We start from the raw sequence: 19979 nt of genomic DNA, 5'->3' as shown, positions 1-19979 counted from the left end.
ACGGCACTGATGAGCCATGGGTGTTGAGAAGTGAGCTGGTGACAGTGGCGTGATGTTGGAAGCATGTTGGGACTTGGGGAGATTGGGGTTACGAGACGACCAGTTGAGAGTCCAAGCTTCTCTGCCAGAATTGACAGCTACCTTATCAAGAGCACTGAACGCGAACCCGTCTCACCAGCATCTCCCCGGATGGAAGTAGAGGAGAAGTGTGACACTCGGTCCACCTGTTGGTGGTTTGCGCCTGAAGTTGGAATGGCCCAAGTTTGGTGTAATGATATGTATCCGTACAGAGCATTGTATGATGATTGCTGCCTCGACCTAGAAACTTCGTCCATGCTGCAGGATGGGTGTCCTCTGGCCTCAACAAAATTGCTGAGGATTGGGTTATTGTATCTCACGGCGATTGCCAGTGGTGATACAGATACGGAGTAGAAACTGGCATTTTGGCAATATGCTCATGCATGCACGGCGTAGCGTAGGCCGCGAAAACAGGCCATCTGGCCTTCTCTTGGGCTTCCATGTAAGCTTCGCGGGACCTTGCAGACTCGCAAGGGCCGATCAGCACTTCTTTGAGGGCATCGGCAGCACGCAGCTAGCAGTTGGACCGTCACACCGACTGACGAATCTGTCGTTAGCTTATGCTGCTTCAACGATGTGCTCGATGCCTAGCTGTGGCACAGTGCAGGGTCATGTATCCCAGCGAACCCTCCAGGGTACGCGGGGGTTAGAACTGAAGCACCAGCCATTGATCGGCGGTCCTCAGCAGAGTCTCAGTCGAGATACACCATATACCATTCGATTGCAGCATTCGCAAACTGAAGAAAGGAAAGAGACTAGCTGGCCCTCGCCGTGTGTAGCAGCTCCCGTGATCCTCCAATTCAGCCATTCATTATTCGCGGGTACGGACATCAGGGGAGACAATGAATGCGTGGAGCCACGGCTATTTGCAACCAACGCGACGCTGCCTTGGGGTTGATCGAGGGATACAAACATCAATCCTGAGTCTAGAAGAAAGAAGAAAATGATGTCGTTCTTCTCCCGGAATACAGGCGCGTCGTCGAGAAACTGACGGTCGAGCCCTTGGAGATCGGTCCCTTGAAAGACGACTTTGAAGACATTGCTGCAGGCATGTGTTCCCCAGGAATCCCATCCTTCTCCGCATTCGAGGCCATAGGCAGGGCAACCTATTCCGGATTTTGTTCTACGTGCAGCGACGGCACAAGCAATATTGATATGTGTCTGTCTTTTGGTTGACCTTTTTCTTCGTTGCGTCCGAGGTCTGGAAGGTGAGCCTCGGCCGGATGAATGAGGTCGGTTGTATCCCCTTCTCGTACCTTAGTTGGCAATTGCCACCTCAGTGTTTCTTCAAGATACGGCTAATTGTGTTCTTCATTTCTATGCCCTCTATGCCTTGTCCTGCGTCCTTCGGACCGATCATGCAGTCTGACAGGAGTCGTTGATCGTTGTGGAACCTGTGCGGACATGCGTTGCGTTGAGCGGCGCGTCTGTGGATAGACTTGCTGACGGTAGCTCGCGAATGACGGCGTCGGAATTGGCCGTCCTAGCCGACCTGCCCGGCGACGAATCTTGAGAGGAGAAATGCACGAATGCGGCAAAGTCCAACAACGTCCCAGGGTTCGCCTTCTGGAAATGACGGCGTTGCAACCGCCAAGGTTCAACCCGCGAAACAGCTAGCTACAGCCTACAGACGAGTTGACAATAGCTGAGTCGTAAGCATGACTTTTCTTCCCTCATATCGTCGGCCGAGGCTGCAAGTCAGCTAGCTAGCTATCCGTAAGCTGCATTGGAAACCTAGTTGTTGTCATGTGTGGTTTGATGAAGAACGGCCCCCGGTGTTCTGGCATCCAACTGGCCTGAGACGCGACCCTCCAACACGACGTATCCAATTTCCCGGCCGCAGGGCAATAGCTCTTGGATGTCCTGCAAAGCAGCATGCGGAAGGATCAGCATAGAGAGAGAAATGGTTGGTGATGGCGTGGGACCAACAATAATGGCCAAGATGAGCGAATAGCATTGAGGTGGCGGCAGGTTGGTCAAGACGCCAACGAGAGATGCTCATATCGGTTAGAGAGGAACAAACAAACCAGAATTCGACTGCCATGAAGAGCTACCCGTGCGAGTAACGGCTGATCTCGCCGTAGTTCAGATATTTGCTGATGGGGCCAGTGGCGCCCATTATTCTTTATCGAATTGAGTCAATAGGATGGGTAAGGTACCTTGGATACTCAGAGTTGTCTATTGAGCGTCCTCGAGGCGCGACGAGGTGAAGAGTTGACTGGTCCATGTCCAAGTCTTGCCAATTGCAACAAGCCTGTATTCGCTTGACTCTCGCTAAAGTAACCTTTTGGTCCGCCTTGTGGCCTTAACAAGACGTCATAAACCTTATTGTTTCCATTTCTATATCAGACCCCAGGCGGGACGATAACCTATGGCGACATAGGTTGCCACAAGAAACACAAACAATGTAGCGAAGTGTTGCGTCAAGTAGAGAGTGGGCAGAAGAAACACCACCAGCGCGAGGAACAATGGAGAGATTCCCAACCATATCCGTACTGTACAGGAGTGCCTTGATAGTGGTATCCTGCTGCCACTGGCAGGTTAGCGCAACCTACCGTGCGTTTGGTTGAGCAAGGTTGCCAAAAAAGACAAGACAGGCACAGAAGCTGGTGCTGGAGGGGCGGGAGAGAGCGCCGTCTAGTGTACTGCAGAACATCCTTGACGTCCAACCGTTGCAACGTTGACATGGACCGGCTTCATAGTCCCCGTTTCTTGCGAAGCGGCCTTGCCCACAGTGCATTGAATTCCATAGTGCCCGCCCACCCTTCTTCCGCGTGTCGCTCCAATCGAAGGGTCTGACGTTCGGGCCAATGGTGGCCTGCAGTAGTATTTGGTGATATAGATGCCGGACTTGGCTCGAGGAAAAGGGTCGCTTGTGAGAAGAGAACAAGGGAGCTGTCTGACAGGCACAGGCACATGCGCAAGCACAGGGTTGGCGGGCTCCAACCTCGGGGAGCTTTCCATAGGAACCTTGGCCCGCCAGAAGGATGAGGATGAAGAGCATGCCGTTGCATTTGTTCTGGGGTAAACGGACCTGTTTCCCTTCTGATTCGGGTAAATCGTCCCGCCGTGATTTCAAGGTTCTACTTGTAATAGTACGCAGCTATAGCCTTGACAACCAAAGTTAAGTTGACGATGAGAGTGCTGTGAAGTCAGACAAGTTGTGTATGTGTGTGTGTGTCGAGAAGCTTAGGTTGTCGAATTGCGCTCAGCAACCAAGGCTCGCTCTCGGTATCTCGATTGCTTAGCAATTGTCCGCCCGCCCGCCCGTCCATCGACAACTGGGGCTTTGAAGACAAGGCTCGGGAATCTCTCTGACTCTGCAGTTCTAATTAGTGAATATTACGCCGTAGTCCTGTGCCATCCCAGCTCTCAGGTTCCAACCTTGGGCCGAAGAAAAAGCAATGGCCTAGGCCTAGAACTCCGTGACCCAGAGATATCGCCGATTACCCCACCTCAGTGACGGCAACGCAAGCCAACCGCCGCCTGTGCCGCCTTGGGCTTGAGTCAAGTGTCAATACGGAGGATGTAATTTGGACTCTAGAGGCATGCCTTGGTGATCAAGGCTTGCTCATGGACTTGATGGAAAATGCCACTTTGATTGAGCGGACAACTCGCGAGTAAATGACCGGCCAGGTACTTTGATAATCTGTATGCAGCATGTACGAATAGAGAGGGCGAGAAAAAGCCCTAAAAGACTGACCGGCCTTGGGTCAGTCGTGCCACGAGTTGCAGACTTGCAGTTGCAGTTGCAGTTGCCAACCCAAGTTCCTTCCAGGTTCCATGTGTCTGTGGATTCTGGCTACCTCCACTTACTGTGAGGTGGATTGAGCAGGCACGCAGGACCCCTGGATTCTGACTGGGTCGAGTGGATCGAGCCGTGGGGTTCAGGGCAGCACGCAGTTGCGACTTGCAGTTCGTCTCCATTCCCACATTTTGCCTACATTTTGCCTGCGTGTGTTCCTCTTCCTGTTCCTGCCTTGCTCGTCTTGGGACGGTAAAAGTTCAACAATCGCACTGTCGAGGAAACTACGTACTCCCTACACAGTAAAGTAAGGGTTAAACTCGCGGTCGGAGGTGCTGCTGCTGCTGCTGCTGCCGTCTGCGTGCTTGCTGCAGCAACCCAGGTCTAACCACACAGTACACTAAGGCAGGTGCAGGTGTGGATACTCGAGATACGCTAGGGCCAACTTGGACTCGTGGGAGAGAACGGTGTGGAGCGACGGTTACTCAACGGCGGAAGGAGTCAAGGACTCAAGGGGACTGAAGTTCAAAATGGCAGGCGCAAGATACCTACTCAGACACTTGAGCTCCCTTCAATACACGTACCTTTCTCAGGCACCTCGCCTTGTCTTACCTAATACCTAACATACATTAGTAGGCAGGAATGGGCAAGGATAGGTACCTATGCAATGAGTAAGGTAGGTAGGTACCTTTGGACATGCCTTCCTTCCTTGTGCCCTCTCTTTTCCTTTGGACTCTGCTCGCCCCGTGTCTCTACCTCTCTGGTCCAGGTTCCCGTCCCCTCCCCTCCCCGTCGTGCCCGCCTCGACAGTCTCCTTCCTACGCAACGGGTTTCGCTTTCCCGGACTGCCATGTTTCCCTTGTGTCCGTCTTCCTTCCGGAAACGACCACTAGGACCGACCAGTAAGAGTCATGGCCGCCGGAGCCAAAGCCGGAGCGGGAGGCCATAATCAGATTGCAAGCTGCCGATCCGATAGAGCTTGTGATACGCACCTACCTAATTAATTACTACAAGTTACCTACTTTACCTGCGTCTGAGTAAGGCACGAATGCCCCAAAATCAGGGAAGGTATCGGTAGGCAAGTACCTTACGAATTGAGAAATGAAGCATGGGAGAGGAAATTTGAGTAGGTGCAACAGACACGAGTGTTCATAGTTTCTCTCTCAATGTGGCAGAGGGTTCATCTCATTCTCAATTTCACGACTCCCGTTGCCCACTGCACTTTCTCCGCAAGTTCGTTCGAATACAGCAACCATGGCACTACTACGCAAGTAATTCCCTTTGTCCCGCCTGCATCCCCCGGTCAGTCGCCATTTGCTAAATTCTCCTCACTTCGTCCCGGAAAGACATGCAATTTACCAGACAGCTGCCAGACAGGCTAGCCATGACTTACTATCCGACCGTCTGGAAAGCTTCATTTCGTTTCTTCAATTCGCCCGCCTTATCCGTCCATCACTTCACTCTGTCCGGCAAACCCAATGTCAATCAATTCCCCAATCAGAGCGACTCATTACAACCGCGCGACCAACCCACACAGCAGCGTTCTGAATCAGTCTGCAGCAATTTCCATGCGACTCCCCAATCCGACCTTCACCTGGCCGCAATCTTCCCAGGAACCCAGAACAGAGGATACGGCATACGGGATCCCAACAACCTAAGCACCCGCGTCTCTTGTCCCGAACTGAAGGTTCTCACTCGTCGACACCATCCCCGGAGCCCTGGATTTCCTTCCCGTCCTCTCGGCCAACCCTGGTGCCTTCTGCCCGCCGATACTACGTGGAATCCGACCGGGATCTTGTTCCTTTTCTCAACCCAAAAGAGAACACACCGCGTACGGTCATCTGCGGACTACTGCACATTGCGTCGCCCAGTTGCGTATAGCAGCCAAGGTACGTAATAAAGGCCTAGCAAACTTTCTTTCTCACCGGCTCGACACTGGACAGTCGAAAGCCCCGTTCTGCAGAACCTGGCAGTATCCGTAGGCTCTACTGATGTAGATAGCATTCCTCGTCTCTCGGCCCCCGCAGAGACTGACTGCGAAAGTACTTCGTACCTACCGCTAGTCCGGCCATCGCCAGTATCAGAACGCCAGAACCCAATCGAAGCCACCACCATCACTCTGCGTCCCTGAGACCTTGCTTGCCATGCCTATTGGACATCCAGGCCGTACCTAGTCCGCTGCCCCTGCAGATGGCCTCGGCTTCGCTTGGCGGCCTACGGATACACTACGTAGAACCAGACAAGCTAAGCTCCCATGTGCGCTTGCTTTTGCTCTGCCGCACCGCTGCACCGTGCCGTCCCCATTTTCCCTTCGCCTCGAAAATGGGACTGGCCTACGTCCGTACCTACGCAGCTCTGGATACGCTGTACTACTCCATAGTCGCCCTCGGTCCCGTGTTACGTACCCGCCTGCCGTGCTGCGAGACGCGATTTGAAAGCCGACCTGAACTGAGTTGCGGATTACGAAGCAGCATACGTACAGAGATCTACCCTGCGTATCTTGCGGTCATGGCCATGGATACCGTCACACTCACTGCTGGTCTACCATACGAGCTGGAAATACTTCTTTGAGCCACTAACACTACGTGCACCATCCCCGGCCCCCGCCTGTCTGGTCAAGCCCGCAGCTGGGCTTCTCCATTACCTCCACCTTTGAGCGAATAGGCAGTCGTCCCGCCTCTGTGGAACAGTGGAAACAGAAGAAAAACGGCTCTGGCGCCGTCGTCTGTGCGTTGGGTGTATGCAGGCACGCAACTCTGGTCCGCCTCTAGCCAACCCTCAGCGAGTTGCCCAGCAAGGAAAAACGAGGGAAAGAAAAAGGCGCATTCTCGGATCACTTTCTTGGTAGCCAATGCCTGTCGAGAGTTCTGACGAGCTTTGGCAATACCCGGTGCCCGCAATGGAGAAGACACGAGCAACGTATGCAAAGGCGGACAGCATGGGGGGAAACAGAGGGTCCCAAAAGCTCGGCTTGTTCGCGACTCAGTCAATCAGTCCCTCTTTGAGTTCCTCACGCCCATGGGATACTCAACAGGCAGATAGACCCGGTCGGCGGACTCGGAAATACCTAGGTTGTTGTTCTCACTACTCGAGCTGCGGAAAACCCCACTGTCTCAATTGCGCGAAGCTGTGGTCAACAAAGTCACTCATCTTCCGCAAGCCTACGTGTTAGTGTCCTCCATATTCTGACTATGACTCTAGCAGTCTATCCGAGTGCTAGCTATCCATAGGATCGAAACCAATGCCCAACTAGTCAGGTACCCAGGCGAGGGACTCAGTACTCCAGGAGAGCATTGGGGCTTGATAACGCATTTCTCATGATCTTGCACCGCAAATCGGTTTTTTGCAAACTACGGCAACGCACAGCAGCTTCCCAATTCTTCAGCTTGGCCTCTCTACTCCGTAAACCTTTTGTCAATTCAAGCCAAGCCGAACCCCGCAGTCGTCATCTTCGGGTTCAACGCCTCAAAGATGACATTTTTGACAAAAGGACCTGTCCGAACGACCTTACTATCTGGGAGAGATGGGTCTTGCGTGGAGCAAAAAAACATGTGTGATAGGGAATAAGATCTGGAAATCAACATGGTAGACATGCACCAGCTCCGGGAACCCCGTGGAGCAAATGTGGCTGGTTAAGTTCAAGCCCCAGCTGCCAGCTGGACGTAGCCCTGAGCTTGCTTGCCCTGGACATGGCTCGGCGTCGCCTTGCCTTGCCTTGCCTTGCCCCAAGGTATCCGCACCCTGGCTGGTTTCTTCCGCCCACTGGCGTTTGGGCAACCTAGCTCGAACAGGGTCTGACGGGGAATTCCAGAACCGACCGACCGACAAATATCGACAGGGCAGAAGAGACGCGAGAGAGCTTGTCAGTCGAGTTTTCCCTCTTGCGCCTTGCAGCGCCAATCAATCGTGGATCTGGGACTAGGGTATCGGCCTTCGGGGGACTGGGAGTCTGGCACGCGGGTCGAGAACGAGGTATACCCGTCCCCTCGCGTCCACCCACTGACCGCACTGCCATAATGCCAACAACGGTCGTTGTCTCACGCTACGCAGAATGACTGGGCTGTCTCAGAGCCCCCGTTACCACCGCAAACCTAACGGTCAGGCCAACGTCGGTCTTGAAACTTGAGACACTCAGTTGTACGGCATTTACTATGGAGGCCGGGGGGCTGGCTCCGTTGTGAGCTTGACCGCTTCGTTTCTCATACGCCGGGCGGCGCTCTGCATCTGCCCGATTTCCAACCGATTGACTACCACCTGGATGGCGGATGGCGGATGATGGCACACGGCAGCCGTCGGCAGCTCGCAACCTACCCCAGGGATGGTCTCTCTTGCGCTGCTGCGCACGAAGAAGCAATACCGTACGGCCGGCAACCTACAAAGCCCACAATTGCGTGGTCCCTTGTTCACCGTGTCCACTCCAGCGTCCATGGACCCAGACCTCCTCACTATTCTTGACACTGGGAAAGTCCTCTGGCGGGGACCACAGCCCTCTGGCAGTCGTCGATCATGATCTGTCACAATCTGGATCTAGCGCCGCTCGACGCGCTTTGAAAATCTTCAAACGCCTCATACAGACGAGTATCCACGGACTAGCCACGTCAATGAGAAATAAGAAACCCAAATTTGGGCTACGGAGACGTCCCGCGGACCTCATCTGCTCCCAGATCTGACATCAACGATTTGCTGCTATGTGGAGCAATTGCATGCATCTCACATCATTCCTACATTGATACGAAATCAGCCTGGCAAGGAGCCGTGCAGCGAGAAACAGATGCTGTGTTACAGCCTACAGGTACCTGGGTTCGATTTACTGGATGGACCATGGGCAATCTTGCCAGAAATAGCAGCATCGTCAATTTCATCGCCTGCTCAGCGTTGGCGAAGGACATATCGCCAGTCTACTGAGCTTCCCTAACGTAATGCAACGTTTTCATCCCATGAGCACTTACTGGCCAAAGCTCTCAACTTCATGTTCACCTCGAGTGCCAAAGTTCAGATGAAAGAGATCAACGACTTTGTTTTTGCCGAGGTAGGGATCTGAAGAGTGTCAGAGCTGCGTTCAGAGCATGGGTTGAAACAGCTGCTCGATGTAACTTCTATCCGTCCATCTCAACGCACGAGTCGAGAACCTTATTGTGTGCTTGGGAGGCCAAAAAATGTCTGGCCAGTTCGGATGAAACTGGTGAAATTTTCGACACGTCAGGGTTCGAATGGTTATCGTTTACGGAGCATCTTGGGAGATAGAGTCGATCAAGAGCATGCTGAGGACACTGGACGGCTTCTCATGAGTGAAAAGTGCATAGACGGCCCGTGGAGTTTGCTTCTCGTTTTCGAGCTTCTGGGACTTGTGATAACGGGGACGTTCTCGGGTGAAAAAGGCGGAACCTCGTTGGTAGAGAGATCGGCCTGTCATCAGCAATCTTACCACAAACATGCGAGCGGTTTGTGCAAGCAACGCGTGAGAGACGGTTTGCCAGCTTTTGGCTAGGATTACCCTGTTCCGACCAACCAGGCGGTGGTTGTGCACAACCACCCAGAGACCTACACCATGCGCGTACATTCACGACAAGGTTCTTGTGGCTGATTCGAATAGTGCATAGGAGTTGGTACCACAACATACCGAACAGACACTACACAAGATGTGTAAGGTATTGAATCCCTCTCGGCCATTGAGCGTACCGCCATCGTCGGCACATCGTAGCTTCCGAGTCTTGTCGTGGCGACGGCGTCAACTTGGGGGCAAGATCGGTTCCAAGACCGTCTGCCATCGACCGCTAGCTTCAGGGGCAATCCTTTCAGCTTCGCGCCCAACGCACAGGTCCAAGATCGGTCCTGAAGAAAACCAGGCCTCAGAAAAGGAGATGATAGGGAAAAGAAGAAGCAAGTGTATGCAGAAACGCGTCACGCTGAAAACGACAAAAAGAGTGACAATTCGAACAGCCCACTGAAAACTATGGAAGTCTTCCAGACTTCCGCGCGGTGGACCTCGAAGGCGAAGCAAGCATCATGGCAAACTGCAAATAGAAACTCTGGTCAGTGGCCGGTCCACGGTCCATACACCGCACTAGTGACTGGCTACGCATCTGTTCCCTCTGTCACCGTGAGAGCCTTTGATGAAGGCGCGCCTAACGAATCTTCGTATCGGAACGCCATGCTCCAACGTTAATGTATGGATATATCGAGGCGCGCGACATTAGCGGCGAGAATCGACGACACGGCGAACCGATGCCATGTACAGGAGTATACACGGCACGGCATACACACGCGACACACAGTGCATGAAAGCCCTGAGCTAGCATCTCGACGCGCTCGACTTGCAACTGTTTTTCAATCTATACTTGGCGTATACAATGTTCGGATGCATCAAACACTCATTTCCCTCCGTCATTTGGCGTTCCGGCTGAATTTAGGCCGCCTTTTTCCTTTTGTAGGAATAATTTCACCCACTACCCACTTGCTCATTATTCGTCTTTTGCTAATATGTCTTCTTTCATGTCCCTGCATCTCCACCTGTTGCAGGAAGTCAGGCAGTCCTGGGGCTACGAAGACATTACCTATTCGCTTTGCCGGAATTCCGCCGTTCAAGAATTTGTTCAGTGCATCAAAGTCTACAGTATGGCGGCCTGAGTACTTCGTACAGCTATGACCGAATAAGGCATGGATACGGATGTCACATCTACCGTCCCAATCCCGACTGACTGGCCAAATATTTCTCCAAGCGTCTGCCGGCCTGCTTGGGTCTTCAACTCTCCAAACGCTCCCTTCAGCATATGCACGACTTCAGCCAGCTGGTCGCGATAATTGCTGCTACTATCGTTGCATATCTGCATATACGCTTTGCCTTTCACCCAATGGATTTAGGCACGCGACTGGGAAGCGACGCAGACGGCTGCTAGTATGCAGTGCATCGGTCTGTCTGCAGGTTGCAGGCAAAGTCTCAAGCCTTGAGAGGGGGGGATAATCAAGACCATTCTTCCCCGGCCAGCATCTCCCGGGCCGTCTATGGCCCATCCACTCAGGACCGCCGCATCCTGCATGCCGTCTTCAAACTCACACGGCCCAGGTTGCTGCTGCTGCTGTCGTTATCGTTGTCGTTGGCAGTGGTAGTGGCAGTAGTATTACGTGGTACTAATGCTGCTGCTACTGTTAACACTGCGTTGCTGCTTGCTTCTTTGCTTGCTGCTGCTGTCTATACGTCTCTTCTCTCTGGTCTTTTCGGACCACCAACGATGCAGCTCGCTTCATGGGTGCGTGAGAGAGTTCGTTTGTACCCTGCCTTACATCCACCCACCCACATCGGCCGACAGCCCCCCCTCAATCCTTACAGCAAGGCATCCTGGGCGACTACACCACACCCCCGGCAGCACCTCCAGAGCCAGATCCCTCCATCCCCCCTGACCCCTTGTCGGCATCCTGGAAGAGGGGACATACGGGGGGGAGGGGGAAGAGCTGCTGCGGCGTTGCATTCTGGGACTAGGCTCTGCAAGAGACTGTGAGCATTGCACAGGGCAAGGTTGTGACGGGGCGGCGCTGACATCCCTCCCCCGGTCTCTGGCTTTGGAGACTGGTCCCTCTCCTTTGGTCTGGTCCATGTCCACAGTCCGTCCATCTGCGTTGAGCGCTCAGAAAACTCACAGGCTCGACGGATCCCAAGGTTCGGATCCCGACCCCCGGCTCACAACGCATTGAAAACAGCACCATCTTAAATATATTACAGTCCCAAGCGCTTCCCCCACAGTCTAGCTGATCTCTTGTCACCTGTTGCTCTCTTAGGACGAACAAAAGGGCGCTGGGCGGTTGATGCTGGTTGCTGTTTTCTGGTTGCGCGCGCTCTTCCCTCCTTCTCGGCTCTGCTCACTCTGTCTATCATTCAAACTTTTCCTACTCGGCGCAACGTAACGCAACGCCTACACACCACAACCCAACCTCTTATTAGTCTTACACAGACCACACTCACACACACATTCAAGCAACTCGCATTCTCTCATAACATCCCCGATCCCGACCAGACAAAGATCCAGAGCGGCCCAGTTTTAAAAAGTAAACAGGAACACCAGCAACGAAAAAGGCCTCGACTTGCTCAACCCTGTTCACAGCACGCTGGAGAAGAAGGGGATCCCTTGAGAGGGGGCACGCCTGGCTTGACGTCGCCCTCTGCATTAAGTCGAAAACAAGATGTGGGCTACCGCTCCACTGCCGTACTACTCGGCCTACAAGCCAACCCGGAGGAAAGAGAGGGCAAGCATCAGTAACAAAGGTGGCTCATCGCCGTCCGTTGCCATCAACTCACAACCTCCCCTTCCTCCTCTCTCAACCCAAGACCATCCCGACAACATCGCAGATTTGTTCGAGCCTGCTCTTGATGGACCGCCGTCGCCGGAAAGGATCCGTGCCTTGAGCAAGCAGATGCAGAGGGCCTCGGCCGTGGACAAACACAAGAGCCATACAACCACCTCCTCTGGCTCGACGTCCTCGCTGCGCTCACTGAACTCGGACCGGTCGTGGGAACACACCCTGGAAACCATTACTCTATCAAGACGTTCTTCTGGCCGGTCGACTTCGAGCAGCATGCCTTCCCGAGACCGCCCCGAGAGCGTACAGCTCTTTGGCAAAACCATCTTCAACCGCAGGGCCAAGATGAAGCGGGAAAGCAGTGGTAACCACAGTTCCTCTGGAAGTTCCTTATACTCTGGTGAGCTTGCCCTGGATGGCCCGGCCTCGACAACAAACAAGGACCACTTCATCCCATCAATTTTTGGCCGTCGCAGAACTCTAAGACAGGATGACTTAGGTGAAGACCCAGTTTCGGGACGCAAGTTGCAAATATCAGGCCCTTACAACTTTCAACATGTCACCCACACCAAGCGGGATCACTTACCGGACCTTCAGCGGGGCAGCCGCGCCGAACTGGTCTCCGAATTCTCAGCCATCCGCGCTGGCCAACGGCCGACCACCGGCCAACTCAAGGGAATTGACGTTGAAGATTTGCACTTTTCCAACTTTTCATCCGAAGCCTTGCACACGCAGCAGGATAACGCGTGGACGTCCGAAACTCAGCCAGAGATATTTGCAAATCGCCCACCTGCCATTGCCCGGCATACAGGCCCGACCTCTGCACCTCGACGGTTGGTCAAGCACACACGATCCCAGGAACAACTTCGGTCGAGCCCGCCGCGCCCAGCACCTCCGCGTCCACCCCGGTCACCCATCAACGAGGAAATTGTCTCGCCAACTCTACCAGGCTCGCCTGTACCTGTCCCTCCCCCCAGATCGTCAAGCCGCATCACGAAGCACTACACCGTTTCAGAAGACTCGCTCGCCACCATTGATATGTTCCCAGAACGCCCTCAGACCAGCAGCGGCTTTCACCTGCCAGGCACTCTCGATGTGCCGATCGAGTTCACTGAACCTACAATTTCCGAAGAAGCAGAGCCTTTCGCAGACCCGAGATTCTCTCATGCAATCACCACTCCCGACGACGCTGCGTGGCCACTCACAGCAAGCTCCACTGTCTCTTATGAGATGGCATTGCCTGATGTGCCTGAAGAGGAGGAGCAGTTCGTTTTGTCCCGGCAGTCTGGCCCGAGCTTGACCAGCACTCGTTCATCGCTTCGAGGAAGCCAGTCTGTGCCTGCTCTGCGCCAGAGCGTGCCTCAGACGCCGGAGGACGAGTTCAGGCGGCCATCGAGCGGCGCATCGGACACGCTTGGCAGCTTCGACATGCTTGCGGCGCAGAATGCTCTGAAGGAAGCTTTGGAAGTTGATGGACCGGCTGCAATTTCTCACCGAGCCAGCTGGGAGGATGATATTGACTACTGCTACGAGCACGAAGCTGAGGCTGATTGCGACTACGCGTGGGACCGGCCGTCGTTGGATATCGTGAGGGAGGGCTCTATAGAGACTTCCTTTGACAACGATGGCATCTTCGTCGCACCTCTCTCGGCTGGTCTGAAGCCGGCATCGACGTTGGGACACTCTGACATGCCAGCCCTCAGCCCCGCCAGTCAGACTTCCGTCAACGGACACGAAGCAATCACTCCTACCATTACCGCGCTGCCTGTTAGGTCAAACTTCTCTCATCCCAGAAAGGAGACGAACTACCGGGGCACCTCCCATCTCCACGTGAGGACAGCATCGCGAGCATCGAGTTTCAAGGAGTCTCACGGCTTCAACCTCTCGCCATCTCTTCTCATTCCAACGGATTTCCGCCAGCAAATGTTGGCAGACTCGGACACTGACGCGTATCCCACGGATGTGGGGAGACACGACACCAGCCACTTCGCCTTTGACGAGGAGCCCGTCCTGACGATTGAAACGCCTGGACTGTTCGCCAGAGACCGTGCCAGCACTTCAACAACCGGCAGCAACTCTTCCAGCCAAACCAGCCTGACCGAGGCTCGCCATACGTCGACCAACTCGACATGGACGGCGCTCACCAGGTACACGGGAAGCACGACCTTTGAGGGATGGAACCCAAAGTTTGAGGGTAGTGACCATTCGCGTTCCTTCAGTGCTGATGACTTTGCGGACCTCGGGTCGCCCAGAGGACGAAAGTCTACCATGACTCCGTTGCCCGAATCCGAGGAGGTTCTGACCATGTCGCGTTCCACGGGTGACATCCGCGCCGCTTCCGGATGCATCGACGCCAGCTTGTCCCAGGACTCTCTCCCGCTTGCCAAGATGAAGGAGCCGGTGAAGCAGCACCGACGCCAACGTGCGCAGACACTGAGCGCCCCGCCCCCGCCTGGGCAGTACGCCCTTTTTCCGCCTCTCTACGCCGGCAGCCGCATTTGAACGCCTGCTCGCCACTGAGTACACCTCCCGACCCATGACACCACACTACGACCTCACAACACATCTCATATATCTTGTTCCATAGACACACACACACACCTGGACGCGCGCCCCCGCGCGTTTCCTCTTCCGCAACGGCGGAGCGGCGCACCACACTATCAAACCTTCTACACCTTATTGTTTGTTTCTCGACATATCACGGCGTTTCAAGACAGTCGTGATTCGTATAGACTTTCTTGGCATATCTCGGAGGAGTTATCACCTGGGCTCTCATCATTTCGTTCACACCATAGACCAAAAATCCGGTTTGGTCATTCTTCGACTCCGACCACCAACCATCACTCGCTACACACACTCTCACTCACTCACAAGACGCCCATCAGCGCAACGCGCACAACGACCTACAGTTTCCTTACATTTGTCTACAGTCCGATCCGAAGGACTCACTCTTACTATACTACCACCACCAGCAATACCGCTACTACTGATACTGTTATTTTGTTGTACAAAAAAAAAAAGAAGGGCGCGAGCACAAAAGCCCACCGGAAGGGATTTTAAACCTCCGCCGGGGTTATGATTTGATGGATTATGACAAACCCCTTGTTTTTCCAGCACGGAGAAAAAGGGTGAAAGGGGGAACAGAAAAGCAAAAAACACTTGTAAAAAAAGTTTGGGAGGAGAGGGCCCGCGGAAGAGAGCAACCCAATGGAGGGATGGTGTTATGCATCTGTGCGATCACGAGAAGGACCACCTGCGCCCCTGGAGGGGTACGCAGTGAGGGGGACAGAGAGATGATGTTTCCCAGCTTCGGAAGTTTTGGGTTTTAAAAAAGGAGGTTTACCTTATTTCATCGCGGTTCGGATGCAAGCCGTGGATCGCTCCGAACAAGAAATTTCAACCCAAAAAAAGAGACTCCTGTTACCTGTCCCATTTCCTCCTACTATTGATCTCTGTCCTCCCCAATGACTTGCTGTGAAGATTTTCGCCCTATGATCAAACTTACGTTGTGAAGAGGCATGAACTTGGCGAAAAGGCGGGGTTGAGAAAGTAGCAGCAACACACCCACAAACCAGTTCACGCGATCAAAACATGCCGAGGTTTTGTTGCCTTACTTACACACAGTAAGGGCAGAGCGACGCAACGAAACCCTCGTGACGCATCGCATGAAAAGTTGGCAATTTCTGGGGAGATGCATGCGCTCCCTTGCACACCATCAGGTTCTGGCTGGGTACGGCAGAGCTGTTGGTTGGCGTGGTTGGCGTGCTGCGCAGTTTGGTGATGTGCATTATGCATTCGGTAGTAGACACACACATACGCACACCTTACCTTAGTAGCTTCGATGCGGAGGAGTGAGAGAGAGAGCCGGGGCTAGGTTGGTCTAGACTCGTGTCCCGCATTGTGTACTCTGCATGACGAACACGTCGACATGTCAAAACTTCGGATGGCTGGGCTGACCAAACTGATGTATCCCAACCCTCAACTACGCGAAAGAAGTTTATGAAGAGAGAATGCTGTGTTGAGTGTTTCCCAGTCAGACGTAGAGGCAACAGCAAAGCCATGATACTTCTCTTTCTATGTACTTTCGTCTGCCCAAATGAAGTTAACCTTGCCCTATTTGACAATCCTCCAAGATTTTTTGGTAGTTGGGACAATGGCCCTAAAACCAGCATCACCGTCAATTACAAGCTCCGTCCAACCCTCATCCTGACGGAAAACATATCCTCACCCTACACACCACACCCTGATTCCTCCTCCTCCATCCTCCCGAGGCACCTTGTTCATCCCTCTGCCCATCGCACATGTACACGCATACAGACATGCACACCACCTCCCTCTCTTCCCTCCCACCCATCTCTGTAACCCCTCTCCCTCGCGATATTCTCCCGTGTCCCGCCTGTACTTGGCCGAAGAAAAGAAAAGACCCTGAGCCCTTGGAGCGGGATGACACCCTTCTGCGGACCGGCGTCGATATCTGAGACGGGGGCAACAACACCGCCGCGGCCAATGGATTGTTTGACGTTTCCCCTCCGCGCGCGCGGCATGTTCTCGGACGGTCGGCGACACTCCGAAAGAAACCTTTCCCCCCCACCACCCCCGGCACCCTTGCCTCCGAGATTTTGAGCTCACGCGCTCCCCCCTTTCCAGAAGTGCACTGCATTGGCTTGACACCCACCACGACTACCACCACGACTACCACCACCATCATAGAATAGGCTCACGGCAGGCAGGCAAGTAGGCAGGGGGGTTCGAACAGCTGTCAACGACAACCCGCTTCAAGCATTCCTCCACGACGAAGACGCCTCGCCTCTCTCGTCCGGAACCCCTTCGACGTCGAGGAACTCGTCCAAGCGGCCGCCGCCGCCGCCATTCACGGCCGCCTCCCGCTCGAGCGTCTCGAGATTGCGCAGCAGTTCCCCCCTTTCGCGGTGGAGCGTCTCCCGCTCCCGCTCCAGATTCTGGATGTGGCGGCGGGCCATGTCCAGCACCTCGGCCTTGCTGACCCGCCTTTCCTCATTCGCTGCCGCCGCCGCCTGCGGGTCCGATTCGTCGCCGTCTCCGGCGCCGGCCGGGCCGCGGACCTGCTCCGGTAGGGCATTGAGGAGACCCTCGAATTGAGCATTGAGCCGATTACGATACTGCTTTTCGACCAGATTGTGAGATGCGCGTGTTCGTCGTTCTTCGAGGGACTCGGCCGGCTTTTGCAGTGCGTTTTTGGATGTGCGGGAGGCACTGCGCAGTCGGGGTGCCGGTGCCGTCTTGGTGCTCGATCCGGCGGATGAGGCGACCGATACCGACTTAACCGACCGACCGCTGACGCTGGTTCGGCCCGCGGGGCTGGTGGGTTCGTCATTGTCGTCGTTGCCACCGGCTCCGGGATCGGCTACGGCACGGCGCTTGCCCTTTCGCTGCGGCTTCCGGGTCCCGGGCGATGACGACGACGACGTCTTCATTGCTCCAGCTTCGCCCCTTCTATCTTGAGGCTCGTTATCATCGTCATCCCACGAAGGGTCTTTGACGTCGCTATCGGTCTCCATACTGCTTTTGCTGTGCTTGCGGACGTCGTGGTTCAATTCGGCCGCAGCGACGGCTGCAATGTTTGGTGTCAGTGTGACGGAGCTGCTGTCTTGAAGCCGAGGCCGCCATGGCGAAGCATGGAAATCAAAAGTGGTCGTGGGTGGTTGCGGGTGAGCTGTTACAGCTACCGTGGTGGAAAGTGGCGTGATGTCGGCATAGACTCCGCCGCCCAGGAACGACTGCTCACTCGTTGGCGGTAGTGGTGGTGCTGCGAATCCGAAATCGAATAAGTGACCACCGCCAACACCAACATTCTGGTTTCTGCCATCAGTACTCAGGCCGGCCGCTGCAGAGAGAGTGACAGGTGGGTTGACACCTGCTGCTGTTGTGGAGGAGGACGTTGCATCGACATGCTGTTGCGGGTTGTCGTGGTACACCGGGACTCCATATCCGGGCGGAAGCCATGCGGCGGCGTGGGCGGGTGCTCGTTGATGGCCCTGCAAATGGAGATGCAACGACGTCCCCGGTTGATCAGCAGCAATATTAGGCGCAGGCGCTGCCGCTGGACCGAATCGGTGCTGAAGACCCTGGTTGCCCTCTGCATGTGTCAACCCCAGAGTACCCAACTCGAGACCCAGGCCCAGGGCTGAAGGATGGAGCTGAGGGTGGTTTTGCTGGTGCTGCTGATTCAGGTGCTGGAGTCCTCCGAGATTGTGAATTTGCGGGAATTGTGCCGTCGATACGGATACGGGTATGGGTAATCCAGGAATACCTGCAATGGCCTGGACCTGATTAAGTGGTGTCGCTGTGGTCGATTCATTGATGGCGTTGGGCCGATTGTGGCCTGGACTCAGCTGAGTGGTCTGATTACCGGGCCGAGTGGCGTGGTGTTGGCGGTCGCCGACGTCGAAAGCCCCTCCGAAAACTTCGGGAGAGAAGTGCGGGGACAACGGCGTCGAAGCTATCATCTGCTGATAGAAATAATCGTCAGACTTTTTTCTTCTGTCTTCAACTCTTTTTTTCCTTTGGCGGAAGGACTTGTGATTTTCGAGGACACGGCCTGCTCTACTCTTGTGCGCCTCATCGCCGTCTGTCTCATCAGTTTGCCGAACGCTTGTTCAGAGAACATCACCTTGCCATCGCCCCATCCCGGGGTGGCACACAGACTTTCAGCTCCTTGATACTCCGCCGCCTCCCGCCCATATCCCCTACCAAGCACCGGAGGCGACCACCGACAGACAAAATAATGTAGAGAGTCTTGCATGGTCCTTGCATCGTGGCTCGACTTCTCATTGCGGAGGCCCATGGGGGAGGGGAGGGATCTGGCCCAGCTCGGTGCTACCCGCGTGGCATCATGTACTCACTCGCGCCTTTGATCGCTTGGTCTAGCGCTTGTCTTGTCACATTCGTATGCCGCTCAGGTCGGCAGATGAAGAAGGGAGCAACGAGGCATGACGCGGAATGAGTCGGTCGTTTTATTCAAGGCCTGACCGCAAGAAATGGGAGCCCCTGAAGGCCGCGCTCCGGGGAGGAAGGCACCGAACGGAGAAAAGTGGAATGCAACGCCGGGTGAGATACTTACTTCCGGGTCATCCACGAGATACTCGTAGAAGGGAGTGTTGTCGTTTGGCGTGTGCGCCATCGTATCGTCTTGCCGGGGGGTGGCGAGGGGTCTTGGTTCGATTGGAGAACCCCTTTCTGAATCCCACCGTCCGGCCCCAAAGCAACGCAAAGCCGTTGGTGATTTATACAGGTTTTGTTTGCTTTTTCGAATCTTCGACCTTGTTCCCGTATCTGCTTTCCAATCCCGGGACCGAGGAAAGGCCTCCTATCCGCGAATGGCCAAGATCGGGCGAGCAAGAGCAAACCAGCCACGATTGGGAGGCTCCGGACTAAGCGTGCGGCCAGACAATCCCAGTGGACGCAGGCTGCCGTTAGAAAGAACCAGACGAGCGTCTGGCCAGTAGTTCCGGAGCGGACGCCACGGCCTTCTCAGGGATTGCCCAAGAACAGTGGGCAATCGGGAGACAACTTGTGGCGCGGGATTCTCCCGTATACCGTCCCCGTGGAGTGACTTTGGTCTCTAGGCGGACCACACCTCCCCAGGACTAGGGTTCCGATAGAGTCAGCCGACCACGACAGCTGCTCAAGTGAATCGACTCTGTCGTAGTGTTCAAAGTTAGACTCGGGTGTCGTACGTACGGCGGCGGGGAGCGCGTTGCAATGCGGCCGGCGCCCAAGACGCCGGTAATCGGGGGGATCGGGGTGGCCTGGATTTATGCCAGAGTCACTCCACTCCAGGGCTGTCGCCAAAAAATCTTTGCTGCTGCGGCGCAGGGTATGCAGG

At 54.8% G+C, this 19979-nt stretch overlaps 2 protein-coding genes across 2 annotated transcripts; one reads left to right on the top strand and one right to left on the bottom strand.

Moving 5' to 3' along the window:
- The first annotated feature begins 11348 nt into the window (after positions 1 to 11348).
- On the top strand, positions 11349 to 15665 carry HER10_EVM0001988 (uncharacterized protein). The gene is made up of 2 exons (XM_035471719.1): positions 11349 to 12515; positions 12615 to 15665. The coding sequence occupies exons 1-2, from the start codon at positions 11999 to 12001 to the stop codon at positions 14615 to 14617; spliced, it is 2520 nt and encodes an 839-aa protein (XP_035335702.1). The 5' UTR covers positions 11349 to 11998; the 3' UTR covers positions 14618 to 15665.
- A 1225-nt stretch (positions 15666 to 16890) lies between these two features.
- Positions 16891 to 19274, bottom strand: HER10_EVM0004764 (helix-loop-helix DNA-binding domain-containing protein; the record flags this gene model as incomplete). The annotated part of the gene is made up of 2 exons (XM_035474397.1): positions 16891 to 18600; positions 19215 to 19274. 2 exons carry the CDS (start codon positions 19272 to 19274, stop codon positions 16891 to 16893), a joined length of 1770 nt encoding a protein of 589 aa, XP_035335971.1.
- Positions 19275 to 19979: the final 705 nt, after the last annotated feature.

The sequence above is a fragment of the Colletotrichum scovillei genome (genome assembly GCF_011075155.1).
Source record: "Colletotrichum scovillei strain TJNH1 chromosome Unknown Contig00003, whole genome shotgun sequence".
Taxonomy (NCBI): domain Eukaryota; kingdom Fungi; phylum Ascomycota; class Sordariomycetes; order Glomerellales; family Glomerellaceae; genus Colletotrichum; species Colletotrichum scovillei.
This window is presented reverse-complemented; position numbering and strand designations above follow the sequence as displayed.

Coding starts and splice junctions, on each gene's coding strand:
- HER10_EVM0001988 (XM_035471719.1), top strand. CDS start 11,999: ATGTGGGCTACCGCTCCACTGCCGTACTACTCGGCCTACAAGCCAACC. Junction 12,516..12,614: donor TGGAAGTTCCTTATACTCTG/GTGAGCTTGCCC, acceptor AGGATGACTTAG/GTGAAGACCCAGTTTCGGGA.